The 13,071-nt window shown below is 26.4% G+C and overlaps 3 protein-coding genes across 7 annotated transcripts; 1 reads left to right on the top strand and 2 right to left on the bottom strand.

The window, feature by feature from the left end:
• Window positions 1-499: 499 nt before the first annotated feature.
• Window positions 500-8,224, bottom strand: LOC118445369 (uncharacterized). Of its 2 annotated transcripts, XM_035874747.2 has the most exons (11): window positions 8,057-8,224; window positions 6,345-6,694; window positions 6,044-6,225; window positions 5,497-5,544; window positions 3,924-4,034; window positions 3,754-3,841; window positions 1,796-1,858; window positions 1,520-1,702; window positions 1,215-1,425; window positions 971-1,127; window positions 500-904 (listed from the first exon to the last, which is right to left on the bottom strand). In XM_035874747.2, the coding sequence occupies exons 2-11, from the start codon at window positions 6,689-6,691 to the stop codon at window positions 885-887; spliced, it is 1,410 nt and encodes a 469-aa protein (XP_035730640.1). In that variant the 5' UTR covers window positions 6,692-6,694; window positions 8,057-8,224; the 3' UTR covers window positions 500-884. The 2 variants fall into 2 exon arrangements, with proteins under 2 accessions (XP_035730640.1, XP_035730641.1); XM_035874748.2 differs by lacking the exon at window positions 5,497-5,544 and having other exon boundaries at window positions 502-904; window positions 8,057-8,223.
• Window positions 8,225-8,281: 57 nt separating this feature from the next.
• On the bottom strand, window positions 8,282-13,012 carry LOC118445366 (glucose dehydrogenase [FAD, quinone]). 4 transcript variants are annotated; one of them, XM_035874741.2, is made up of 12 exons: window positions 12,672-13,010; window positions 12,387-12,586; window positions 12,213-12,324; window positions 11,978-12,112; window positions 11,789-11,904; window positions 11,526-11,693; window positions 11,282-11,435; window positions 11,064-11,224; window positions 10,779-10,956; window positions 10,496-10,700; window positions 8,483-8,642; window positions 8,282-8,414 (listed from the first exon to the last, which is right to left on the bottom strand). In XM_035874741.2, the coding sequence occupies exons 1-11, from the start codon at window positions 12,817-12,819 to the stop codon at window positions 8,519-8,521; spliced, it is 1,701 nt and encodes a 566-aa protein (XP_035730634.1). In that variant the 5' UTR covers window positions 12,820-13,010; the 3' UTR covers window positions 8,282-8,414; window positions 8,483-8,518. The 4 variants fall into 4 exon arrangements, with proteins under 4 accessions (XP_035730634.1, XP_085518647.1, XP_035730635.1 ...); XM_085662521.1 differs by lacking the exons at window positions 8,282-8,414; window positions 8,483-8,642 and adding an exon at window positions 10,048-10,359 and having other exon boundaries at window positions 11,532-11,693; window positions 12,672-13,012; XM_035874739.2 differs by lacking the exons at window positions 8,282-8,414; window positions 8,483-8,642 and adding an exon at window positions 10,049-10,359 and having other exon boundaries at window positions 12,672-13,008.
• On the top strand, window positions 8,627-9,809 carry LOC118445374 (splicing factor 3B subunit 4). The gene is made up of 2 exons (XM_035874757.2): window positions 8,627-8,955; window positions 9,072-9,809. Exons 1-2 carry the CDS (start codon window positions 8,872-8,874, stop codon window positions 9,579-9,581), a joined length of 594 nt encoding a protein of 197 aa, XP_035730650.1. The 5' UTR covers window positions 8,627-8,871; the 3' UTR covers window positions 9,582-9,809.
• Window positions 13,013-13,071: the final 59 nt, after the last annotated feature.

Below are 13,071 nucleotides of genomic sequence, written 5' to 3'. Positions count from 1 at the left end.
GATACCGAGAGCCGCTGCGTATATTTATTCGATTTGATTCGACTATATATGTATCTATATATGCGTATACTCTCTTGCGCATTACCGTTTCTCAACTTTTCGTCCTTTTCGTTACCTAGCAACCGCCAAAACCGTTATAATACATAAATAGAAAGGAATAAAAACAATTTATGATATTAATCGCTTAAATTTTACAAAATGTACATATTCAAATGTTTATTATACGAATAATGATACATAAGCTTACCTAATATTTGTTGTAACGCTTAATTAAAAGAAAGTACGACGAGAGTTCAGAAGCAATGACGCCATTGTCTCCAAGTATTTGGCGCCAGAAAATTGTTCGCTGATTGGCTGTTAAAGCAGCAATCCAAGTCGAGCCATAATTGGCTGTAACTGTGGGAAATAAAGTCTAGCCATTGGCTGTAACAGTAGAAAGCGAAAGTCGAGCCGTGATTGACTAGTGCAAACATAAAAAAATAATACTGGTATCTCATTGGTTCCCTTAAGAGGCGCTTTATTTTGAATTAGTTCTTTGCATTTTAAATATCGTGGTAAATACATATCATTTACCATGAATCCTTCTAACATCAATCGATGTAACACTTCTTAAATTTAATCAAATTATCGATCGTCATTTATTGTTTTTAAATAAACACATTTATATATCACGATACACTTATTTTATCCACAAAAAGATGATAAAAATCTAACTCTCTAGATTATCGCATTTAAACAAAATAATAAAAATTTAAAAGAGAATTGTTTAAAATTAACATTAAAAATGTACTGCTAAGGCACATATAAATAATAAACGTAAGATAAAATATATGTATTGTATAAAAGTAAAGGTTAAAATATCGTTCCTCTTGTAATTTTTCACATTAAAACATTGGTCCAAATCCTGAGAAGAAAAGTTTTCTTTTGAATACTGTTGTTATCATACAGCTTATCCTAGAGAAGAACTTACTGTAATTAGGTGGGGGACCTAATCTATATACGTTGGGTGGTATAATACGAGGTGGAAATGGTCTTATTTGTCTTATTAGCGGATGAGGTAATCTGCCTGTAGCCATAGGAATTCGGCCCCTAATCGACATTATTGGTTCTACCATCATAGGTCGTGGCTGAAAAAAGTTTACATATTGATTATATCGTTTTTTGTTTATTAATTACAATAATTAGGAGAATAATCAATGTATCATAATATGTACCCCATAATAAACAGGATAAGGCACCTGGTTGAATGGATGGCATGGTACCATTTGTCGCTCCCTGTACCTATTATCTCTGGATCTAGAATGAGATCTAGAACGAGATCTACTAGAACGAGATCTAGACCTTCTTTCCCTTTCTCTGTTACCTACTGGACGATTTCTGGATTTATTGCTGCTATTGCTTCCCTCTTCCTTACGCGATTCATTTCTATTTTAATTATAGTAAATGTATAAACTTGATTATATCGACATAAAAAAAACAATACTATGCTCTTCTATTTTCTTTCTTTCATTATGCTCACCTATGACGAAAATCTTGCTTGGAATAAGAATCACGTCGATGATCTCTATATTCTTGAAATGGGCTCTCTCTATTTCGAGATGATCTGTATCTGCCGCTTGAACGATCGTCTCCCTTGTATTTGTTTCTTCTTTCTTTACTTCTTTCTCTACTTCTTTCTCTTCTTCTTTCTCTTCTTTGACCTCTGCAAAACATATAATATTTTTAAATATTTTAATATTAAGCTCTTGTAACCAATCGTCAAGACATGTATTTTAAGATAAAATAGATAAATTACCCATCACTTGTTCTGCTAGTATAACGATCAAATTTATAACTTGAATCTTTTGAATCTTTGGATCTATAATAAAACATTCCAATAAATAATCGAATAGAAATATATTTCCAACATATGTGTCATGTACCGATCTTAATATTTTCTTCAATAAATGATAATTTGTTCAAAACGTATAATTTTATAATTTTTTATTAATATATAAGAAAAATGTCACTAAAGACTCCTCGGTATATCACACGAATGTAATCTATAAATTATAGCAATACTCTATTTAAAAAATCCATATTTTATTTTTATATCCACATCGTTCTTATTGTTAATGATTATTATTACGACTAGAATTTCAGTGTAAAATTAAATATATCAGTTAAATGTAATCTTCTTTTAGTGTTATGGATTAAATAAAATCTTTACAATAAATATTGCCTATATCTGTAAAAGTATTAAACAATTCACACTTGAATTTATTATACAAAACATCTATATGCCAGGATAATAACAGATCATGCATATATATATATATATTCTCAAAGTATGGATCTATTTGGACATATTTAATATACCTTATTTAAATAAGAAGAAAAATAACATATTTCATAAAAGAAAATAGAATAAAAAATAATTATTTGTATATATAATGAAAAAATAATGTAATATATTTACAGTGTATACGACTCACCTCGTAACATAACTCTAAAATAATTATGTATATTGAATTATATCAAAGTACATATGTCAACAAGGAGACAAATGTCTATCGAATAAGCAGAGATATTTAATAAGTACTGTGATAAGCAATGTGATGATCAGAAGGTTACAATAAAAGCCCTAACAAAAGCCCTTGTACTATAAGTATGTCGCAAGAAAAAAATTGTATGAACAAGAATAAATAGCATGATTAATGAAAAGAAGCATGTGTAAACTAATACACTACACAATAGAGTTTCATCCATATCGTTGTTCGTGTCTCTTCTGCCAATCCTTGTGAAGCATTAGTAAAGCTAGAACAAAACAAATTATAGTAACAAAAAGCAAACATGCATAAAGTAAAATTCAAATGGATTTTGAATTTTAAAGTAAATCTATAATTATCTGCAATAAATATGATAATTATTCTACAAAACAGAAATACATGCCTCAATGTTTTCTTACATTGAGAATGTAGACATCACTGTACATTACTTTTTTTACATCTTGCATCCATAAGTGTATATTATGTATAAAGACATTTGTAAAACGTGTAATCACATTTCTATTTAAGAGAAATATATATGGTGTATATCGATTATAATATTAATTAAAGCTAAAGGCTAAATATATACTGTACTCTGGGAATGTGTTTGAAAGGATAGCTAAATTATTAATCCTTATAAATGAAAGGTAGCATTCATGAAAAATGAAAAATGAAAAATGAAAATTGAACAAGCATAATAAAATAAAATAAAATAAGTATGAGTGCAAAGAATATTGATATTACACTGTAACCTTCTTCTATTTTTTTAAGAAAAGAATGTCCAGTAATATGTTTAATCCTTTATATATAGGATCATTTTATAAAATTTTCTATGGCGATTTCTTAAGATTCTTTTTCAAAAATACCCTGTATATACCTGTAACATTTGATTGAAGGACACAAAAATATATGTCCATATATTGCAATACTCGACATGATCTTGAGCAATACTATCTAATTAACGAACTTTACAATACTTTGTATAGAATCCACTTCTTATTCCATTTATTCCAAAATTAATTATTATTTTTGTTATATCCATATTAATGTATTATGTATTAATACGTATTAATATATATGTATTAGTAAATATGTTATATACTAATATATATATAGTAATTATGTTATATACTAATATATATATATATATATATATATGTATATATATATATATACACACATATACATATCCATATAAATCCTTTCTATTAACCCAACTACATACTTGGATCGATAAGATGAAGAACGTTGACTACGGTGTCGTAATGAATTAGAGGATGGAGAGCGTCTTCTAAAGGATTTTGACCTGTTAACTGATATCAAATGTTGAAGAGTAAAAAAAACTCAATCCTGGAAACACATATAATTTTCATATTTACTAATTATATAAACCACCTGAATCTCCACTTTCTACAGCTGTCACCGTACGACGTTCTTTAATTTCTTCAACTTTCTTGGAAGTACTCTCTATTTCTTCTCGCTCAAATATAGGCTTCGATCCTTCTCCTACTCGACACACATAAAATGAAAGAATTAATTATACATGTGTACAACTATAAAATATTTAATATATAAAGCGAGAAAGCAATAGCAAATAACATAAGCATTCTGCATTTTTTGCACTAACTCTGTTATTGTGATAATCTGAGTGCTTTTAAATAATTGTAAATCGTGTCATTTAAATTTTTATGCATTATTAATATTTTATATAAATATTAAACATTTACCATATCTGTTACATGTTCTTATACCATTTATAGTTTCTTTATAAAAATATTATGAAATATTCTGTATCAAAGCTCAATAAAAATAATTAAGTTAAATGCTACATATGAAACTTTCTAAGATTCTTTCATTCACTTTACCCTATTTTTTATATTAATCTTCTATGTGTTATATATTATATCAATCAATTTTAATTTAATATATTTATCAACTTTAATTTCATATATTGATTAAGATCAAAAATTTTGATTGCTGAAATAAAACTCCTCAATATCTTCACTGGGTTGGTCTTCCTGATGAAATATTTCCAATTAGTAAAAATAGCACTTGGACACTACTAAAAACACAGATATGAATAAATTAACAATATAGCAATGAAAAAATAATTTAATTAATGAAATTCACTGCACTGTTAATATCACTGTTTTACATATCTTCCGAGACGTTCATTTTCTATAACATTTCTCAGCTTATGACAATGTAATTCTAATTAAATTAATTCACTATCACAAATAAATGTAATTACAACCACACTATCATACAGAAATATTTCTATCTTTGTCTATATACACTAAAACATAGACAGTTTAGTACACAAGATATTTCCACAAAGATAGCACTGTTCACTGTACGACAGAACTTTAGTAATCAATATTTTTTTTTTAATTTTACGAAGCAAATTATATACATGATGTAGTTATAATAACACATAAATTTTTTTAAATAAATAATCTTCAAGTTGAATAAAGGCTTGATTTTGAAGAATTCTCAATATTTTTAATATCCTTTTAAAAAAATATTGTCATGCCACAAATGATTTTTCAACTGATGGACCATATTAGTATTTCATAAAGAATTATTAATCATGCAAGAAAGTTATCAATTCAAATATGTAATAAAATCTATATAAATAAAAGATATGCAATAAAAACGTATAAATATAGAATATTTCTCTTTACAAATATATATATATATATATACACACACATATTACAAGGATATATCCTTAACTTGAATGTTATAATATTTGCAATCATAATCCTTTGATCATCATGTATTAAAAAAGTATATATTTATGAATACTTATGAATTTAAAATGTATGAAAAAAAAAAAAGAATAATCTCAATTATATGCAATATATTGCTCAATAATAAAAGAAGAAGAAGAGTAGAAAGCAAAGGAAATATTAAGCAAATCAATATTAGCAATTGTAATATCTATAAAGTCGTGCTTACACTTAACTGTATGAATAATTCATAATCCAGCGTTGCATTTGAAGTGAACTATATCCTGAATGGATAAACAGAAATTAATTATTAAATATGAAAATTTATATATAAGTAAAAATTGTGATTATAATAGACGATGTCTTATCTTCTGCTATCTTCATAGTGGAATATTACTATAATAAGTATCTTCAAGTGACGCACGCGGAAAGAATAATAAATATTACCCTAAAATATCTAGAAAAATTCTTTCTTTTTTTTTTTTTTTTTTTTTTTTTTTTTTAAAGACAAAACTTGTGAAGGACCATTTATATGTTAATAACGAATATAATGCAGATTTTAAATAAGAAAGAACAGAAATACAAGTATATTCACGATTGAAAATATACTCATTATTTATATTATGCCTTAAAAGGTCTATTATTGTATCTATAAAACAGTAGAACAGCATATGTGTTTCTATATATTTTAATATATTTTCATTGCAGTCAAACATCCTATACTATTTCTCTTTTCATTGATATTTGGTCTCTGAATAAACATAAAGTAATATAATAGTTTACCGCTTCTTCTTATTATGATTACATCCTCAGGATTAATAATGTCCCGTTGCAATTCACTTATTTGTCCTTTCACAGGTATATTTCTATGAATATCTACTTTTATACAATGAAGTTCTTTTTCGCTTATTTGAATTCCTTCTGGACCTTTGAATAGGGATGTTGTACCACATGAAGTATTTGATCTAAATATTCAAAATTCGTATGTATCTATTTAAACTAAATCGAGTATTAATTGAACCCTCTCGGAATATAAATATTGTTTAAATCGAGTTGTATTCATATATGTAATAACTTTACTTACTTCCCTGGTATAGCTGGTGATTTAGAACTTGTAGCTGTAGCATTTTTTATACATACATTTTCTAAAGATCTATCTCTAGTTCTACTTTTACTATTACTTTCATCCGTTAATCTTCCTCTGCTGTGACTTGCGCCTTGTTCACGAACTCGTTTTAATTCATATTCTAATATCATTTTTTGTTTTAATCTTTCATGTTCTCTTTCTAGTTCTTGCTGAATTAACCATTGTTGTCTTCGTCTCTGTCTTCCTTCCTCCAATCTTGAATGTGGTTGACTGTTATGATCATCTTTGCGCAATTCTTTTCGCCTCTCATCATTACTTCCAAGACTAGAACTACTCCTCTTCATCTTCTATAAAAAAAATATATGTAACATAGGCTTATCACTGTTAAATCTATTACTAAAGTTTTGTCATTAATCTCATATAAAAATTTTATCTGTAGTAAAGATAAATCCAAGATTTAATTAACCAATGAATAGAATTCAGTTTTATTTTCATAATAATTAACTATCAATTCTAAATATTATACTAATATCGATCAGGTAATACTCTCAACTAAATCTTTATTCAATTATATTAATGATCATGAGTCTATATAACTGATTAATAAAAAACAATGCCAAGACTGTCTAAAATATATTACTTGAATCGCAATATTCAGTATCATTCTTTCTAACCTAATAGTACTCAGTACAGAATCCATATTATTTTCTTCTGCAATACTTAATACAATACTCATATTAAATAAAACTGAATCTTTCGTATTATATTATTATCTCGGCAATACTTAGAACTACATCCATATTATTTGTATTACAATATTTAACATTATATAGGCAATATCTCAATACTATATCCACCACATTAAATAAAAAGCAATACTTAGAAACATTATTCATCCACATGAAATAATATGCGATACTTAGGACTATATCCATATTATTTGTATTACAATACTCAATACCATATCCACATTAAAAAAAAAAAAGCAACACTTAGAATTATATCCACATGAAATAATATGCGATACTTAGGACTATATCCATATTATTTGTACTACAATATTCAATACCATATCCACATTAAACAAAAAGCAATATTTAGAACTACATCCACATGAAATAATATGCAATACACTTGGGACTATATCCATATTATTTGCATTACAATACTCAATATTATATAGGCAATACTCAACACTACATCCACATTAAATAAAAAGCAATACTTGGAACTATATCCATATTAAATAAAACATTTTGGTTGTTTTATTATATCCACATTATTTTTATAGAAATACTCAATACTATATCGATTATTAAATAAAAAGCAATCATTCACAGTATATTACGTATAATTAAAACGCAATCCTAATTAGACAACGAAACAAAAGAACTACCAAATTTAAATTTATCAATTATATTTATATTAATTGTACAGCATTATTCGATTATTCAAATTCATAATAGCTATAAAATGCTTCGAATTGATGTAATGATAATGTTTCTTACATTCGACAGCTTCATTTAATAATATTAAAATCGAACGTCATATATTTGTAGATTACTGAATGAAAAGAAAAATGTTACATCGCATGTAAAAATAAGCGCAATTTAAATTTTATGATAATATTCATTTTTATCGCATAGACGCCAATATGGAAATACGCATTTGCATTGTCGCAGGTATAACGATTAAATAAAATATATTACCTTTAAAAAGACCAACAAATCGAAGATTGATCTATATTGCAATCCAGTTTTTTGGATTTGATCGTTTGATCAATTTATTTCACCTTCATTGATTCGAAATGAAGCAAATTTATCTTCTTTGCGGCACGAAATGAAAGTCCAGCAGTCTTCTTCAGCTACTCAAACAAGAAAGTTAAAGATGGTGGAAAACACTACTGCCACTATCATGCGAACGATGACGTCGTGTGTGATTGAACGATACGATCAATTACAACTTTCTATCAACCAATGAGCGACGAGTAAACATATCTCTCTTTCTTTCTTTTGAAGAGAATTTCTAAAATTTCTTTTTATCATTTGTTGTCTTATTTCGTAAAAGCTAAAAAATAATAAATCCGTGTAAATATTCGTATATTTAAAAAAGAAATTAAATTATGTTGTATATACCTTTACATACTGACTGCGTTATACAATCAATCAGAGTTAGCGATTGGATTGATAACGAGACTCTTGATTGGTTGTACTGAGTTTAGCTGTCCAATCGCGAGCGTTATAATGTATCGATATGCATACAATCGTTTTATGTATGTACCATCTATAGAAAATTCTATAAGTATAAATATTATTTGTAAATAATAATTTTTTTTGTGGAATATTGTGATTTAACGAAAAATTATATTAATTTTCTATTTTTCCTTGTTAAAATTAATTATGTTACGGAACGTGCAATAACATTTTCAAGAATAAACATTTACCACGGATTTTAGGAAGCTTCTCTAAATATACAGAATAAAGTCTCAATGATTAAGCGAATGAAACGATGAAAATATAGCAAAATGGATGACGATATACGTACATTGTGGTGTGGAAATTTAAGTGACAAAGTTACAGAGAATATTCTTTACGAATTATTTTTACAGGTTGATTCTTGTTTTATTCGTATAAATAACAAGAATACCGGGAAAGATATAGTATAGGGTTATTTATGTAATATCTGTATACCTAACATAAATCTATAATTTGTTCATTGCCATAGGGTGGTCCAGTACAAAGGGTTGCTATTCCTAAAGATCGTGATGGGAAGCACAGAACTTATGGATTTATAACATATAAACATGTAAGTTCTGTACCATATGCTTTAGACCTTTTTGATGGGACAAGATTATTTGACCGGACTATTAATATGAAAACAAGAAATAACATAGAATTACCGCAAGTAGAAAAACAAAGACAGGAACACATTTATAATTTAAATCATCTACTTCATTTGGGTCAGCAAACGTTTATAGGAAACTTTATGCCAAATGTAGGTTCAGGTATGCTTCCTACGAATATAGTACAAAATACAGTTTCGTATACTGGCAAAATTGATACTCATCGTGATGATAGACATTCTAGAAGTTATCATCCTTATCATCGTGATCATGAAAATAACAAATATGATCACCATAAAGAACATAGATCCTATGAAAGTAGAAGTAATAGTAGTCATTCAAGTGATTATTCAAAACATAGTAATTATAAAAATAGTAGAAGACATTATTAATATTTAAAAATATAAATCTGATAAAATGAAGAGAAGGTATATATTTTTTCTTCAATGGGATACATTTATTTAAAAAAGAGCTAATACTTTTCTGAATATTATAATAACTAAACTTCTGATATAATAACTTTGTTTTGAAGTAAAAGTTGCTTTAAATTATGGATTATTGTTTGTATTCTTGATGGGTGAAATTTTGAAAAAAGAAAATTCTTTTAATTTCAATAAATACATCTTTTCAGTTATTTTTTTCTTTTTTAATTGTATTATAAAAAATATTTAGTTTTATAATCGTAGTATTAAAAATGATTAATAATCATAATATTATTATTTGTATGAGCATATATGTACAATCTTATTATAGAGAATAATAATTAATTAAATAACTAAATAATTATTTCTATAAAACTAAAATGTAATATAATATATAGGAAGACTTCCCTATTGAATATATCTTAAACATCGTTCTTGTTATTTAGAATAACGAAATATTTTCTTATTTTTAAATACAAGTAATATATTGCAGATAAAAATAATAATATTAATTTAAGAAATTCAAGTTAATTATGGATAACAAAATCTATTGCAAATATTAAATGTATAACATAACAGAGATGTATTATTATAGTTCCTAAAACTGTGCAATTGTTTATTTTTTATTTGTTTTAAAATATCAACAGCTTTTTTTGCCATCATTATGAGAGCAGCATTTATATTGCCGCTAGGTAGAGATGGTAATACTGATGCATCCACAACATATAAATTTTTTATATTATATACCCTACAATAAATTTTTATTTCTCAATAAAAGCATCAAAACTAAATTAATATAAAGTGGATTTTTTTTATAGTGCGAATTAGTAATGAATGATTACTTTTGAAAATATATATTAAAAAGTAACTAATCTCTTATTTACCTGAACGATGTATCAACAACATCTCCCATACGACATGTACCTGCAGGGTGATAAGCAGTTAATGATAAATGCCGTACATAGCATTCCCAATATTCTAAAGAATCAAATTCATTAGCCTCACAGCCTGGAAAAGATTTTTTGTAAAGAGATGCACCTAACTTTTTCATGGCATTTGTGTTAATGAGCTTCTTTAAATATTGTATACCTGTAAAACGCATAATGTATTTATTATATGATAAATAATAAATTCATTAATTAATCAATTATCAAACATTGTTGTTACCATCTATAAGAGCATCAATATCGTATTTATTAGACAGATATTTTGGATCAATTAAAGGTTCATCAGAAGGATCCTTGCTACGAAGTTTCATTTCTCCTAAACTTTTTGGATGTAACAAAACTGGTGCAATTGTTACAACATTATCATTCTCTAAAGGTGAGAAGTATTTACCATACACCTATTAAAAAAAAAAAAAAAAAAATATAATAAATGTACATTATTTACATGTATTAGTTTCAATTGATATCTTCCTAATTAAGCTCAAACTTTAAATTATATTATTACCTCATCAGATATTCCCATTGCTTCTTTGAGAACTATGCCATAATCCGTTGATATACCAAGAGGTAATATCATTAATTGTAAATCTGGTTTTGAAAATTTATTTTCTTGTAAAGTACTGTGAAATGTTCCTAAAACTTCAATACCCGAGGATGTCCATGGTCCTAAAATGATAATATTAGATGTATTTCTTCCTCCTTCATTATATTATAATTATTTACCTTTGCCAAAAAAGAAATAATTTAATAGTGCCATAGGATTAAGAACATTAGTCATACTGATAGATAAACTTGTCTTCAGTCTTACTAAATCAATACCAGTGAGAACATGATCCATTAAATTTTGACCCACTGGCAAGTCATTGATCACTTTGATCTAATAAATTATACAGTTTTTACATTAGAATATTAATTTTAAATAATTATGGAAAACATTACTTCTAAAGTAAATGTAAAAAGAATTTACATTCACATCTTTTAAATATTTTTCTGGGCCTATTCCAGAGAGCATCAGTAATTTTGGACTACCAATTACACCAGCACTAACGATGACACCATCGTTAGCTGTGATTTTGGAAGTTTTACCAAATTTTGTAAACTGTATTCCTGTAGCCTTTTTTGAATTTAGTAAAACCTATTAAAATATATAATATACATATATATATATATATGTATGTATATATTAAATAGAAATATATAGTTTACATGTAATAAATATGATAAACATACTTTATCAACTCGTGCATGAGTAATAATGTCCAAAGTATGTTGATATTTTCTATATAACATATCATCCGTACTCCATCTTCTTCCATTATCAGCAAATAATTGAACCTTCATGAAACCTAAATTAATAAACTTCTAGATATTCTTATAGATTTTATACATTATTAACAGTTTAATAAAATATATTAGCACCTGTATCTAAAGCTTCATTTATATTACTAACTTTTCCATCAATTTCCACTATACCCTTTAATATCGCATTAACAAGATCAGTATGCCATCTTGATTTTTGTATTTTCACTGAATCATTTTTCCCAATTATATAATCTATAATGATATAATTATATCTATATGGTATAAAAATATTAATAGTGCAGCAGATGTAGAACGTGATACAAAAATACATAAAGTTATATTATATAAATACCATTAAAATCAGGAAACCAGTTGGCATAATCTTGAGGATGTCCACGTACATATGTCATATAATTCAATCTGCTCGTTCCTCCAAGAATTTTTCCCATTGGCCATTTACTTTGCTATAAACGAACACATTATTAGATATTAATACAAAATATTGTAATTTGTGTTATTTACATACATTGTTTTTTAAAGCTTTACAAGCATTATGCTGGGGTACAGTTATATATTGCCAATCATATATACTGTTTTGTAATAATGGTGACAATAAGGGTATATCTAAAAATGGTGGTGCTGTACCACCAGCTTCTACTAATAACACACTTTGTCCATTCTCTGCTAATCTTGCAGCAATAATTGCACCAGAAGTTCCAGCTCCAACTGCAAAAGAAACAATTAGAAGATGAACAATGGAAAATATTAGCTTATTGTAACTATTTGTGTGTTAACTATAGATAAAACGTACCAACTATATAATCATAGTTTAGTTTAAAGGCATTAAATGAAAACAATTGTCCAAATACATCCAACAAATAGGCTAAGTTAATATAACATGTAAATAAAAATACTAATGTACCACTTGTTATAAATATTAAATATTTTAGAAATAACATTTTCTTTCTCTAATTGTACTTAAAAATTATTTATATATTCATTATAAATATACAATTTTTGTGTCTTTAATAAAACGTTTGGATCACTGCATTGATTTCTTTAAAGACGGTCTATATAATTCTAACCTATATAATAGGTTACAGACACGTAAGCAAGATATTTACCTAATTCTAGGGAATATATTCAAACTAGGAAATAAAATATTTTTAATTACATTCCTAAAAAATATAAATAAAATCTTTTGTCTAAAA

The sequence above is a fragment of the Vespa mandarinia genome, chromosome 18 (assembly GCF_050613455.1).
Source record: "Vespa mandarinia isolate Hongniang chromosome 18, ASM5061345v1, whole genome shotgun sequence".
NCBI lineage: Eukaryota > Metazoa > Arthropoda > Insecta > Hymenoptera > Vespidae > Vespa > Vespa mandarinia.
Note: the sequence above shows the minus strand (reverse complement) of the source record. Positions and strands in the feature narration are given on the sequence as shown.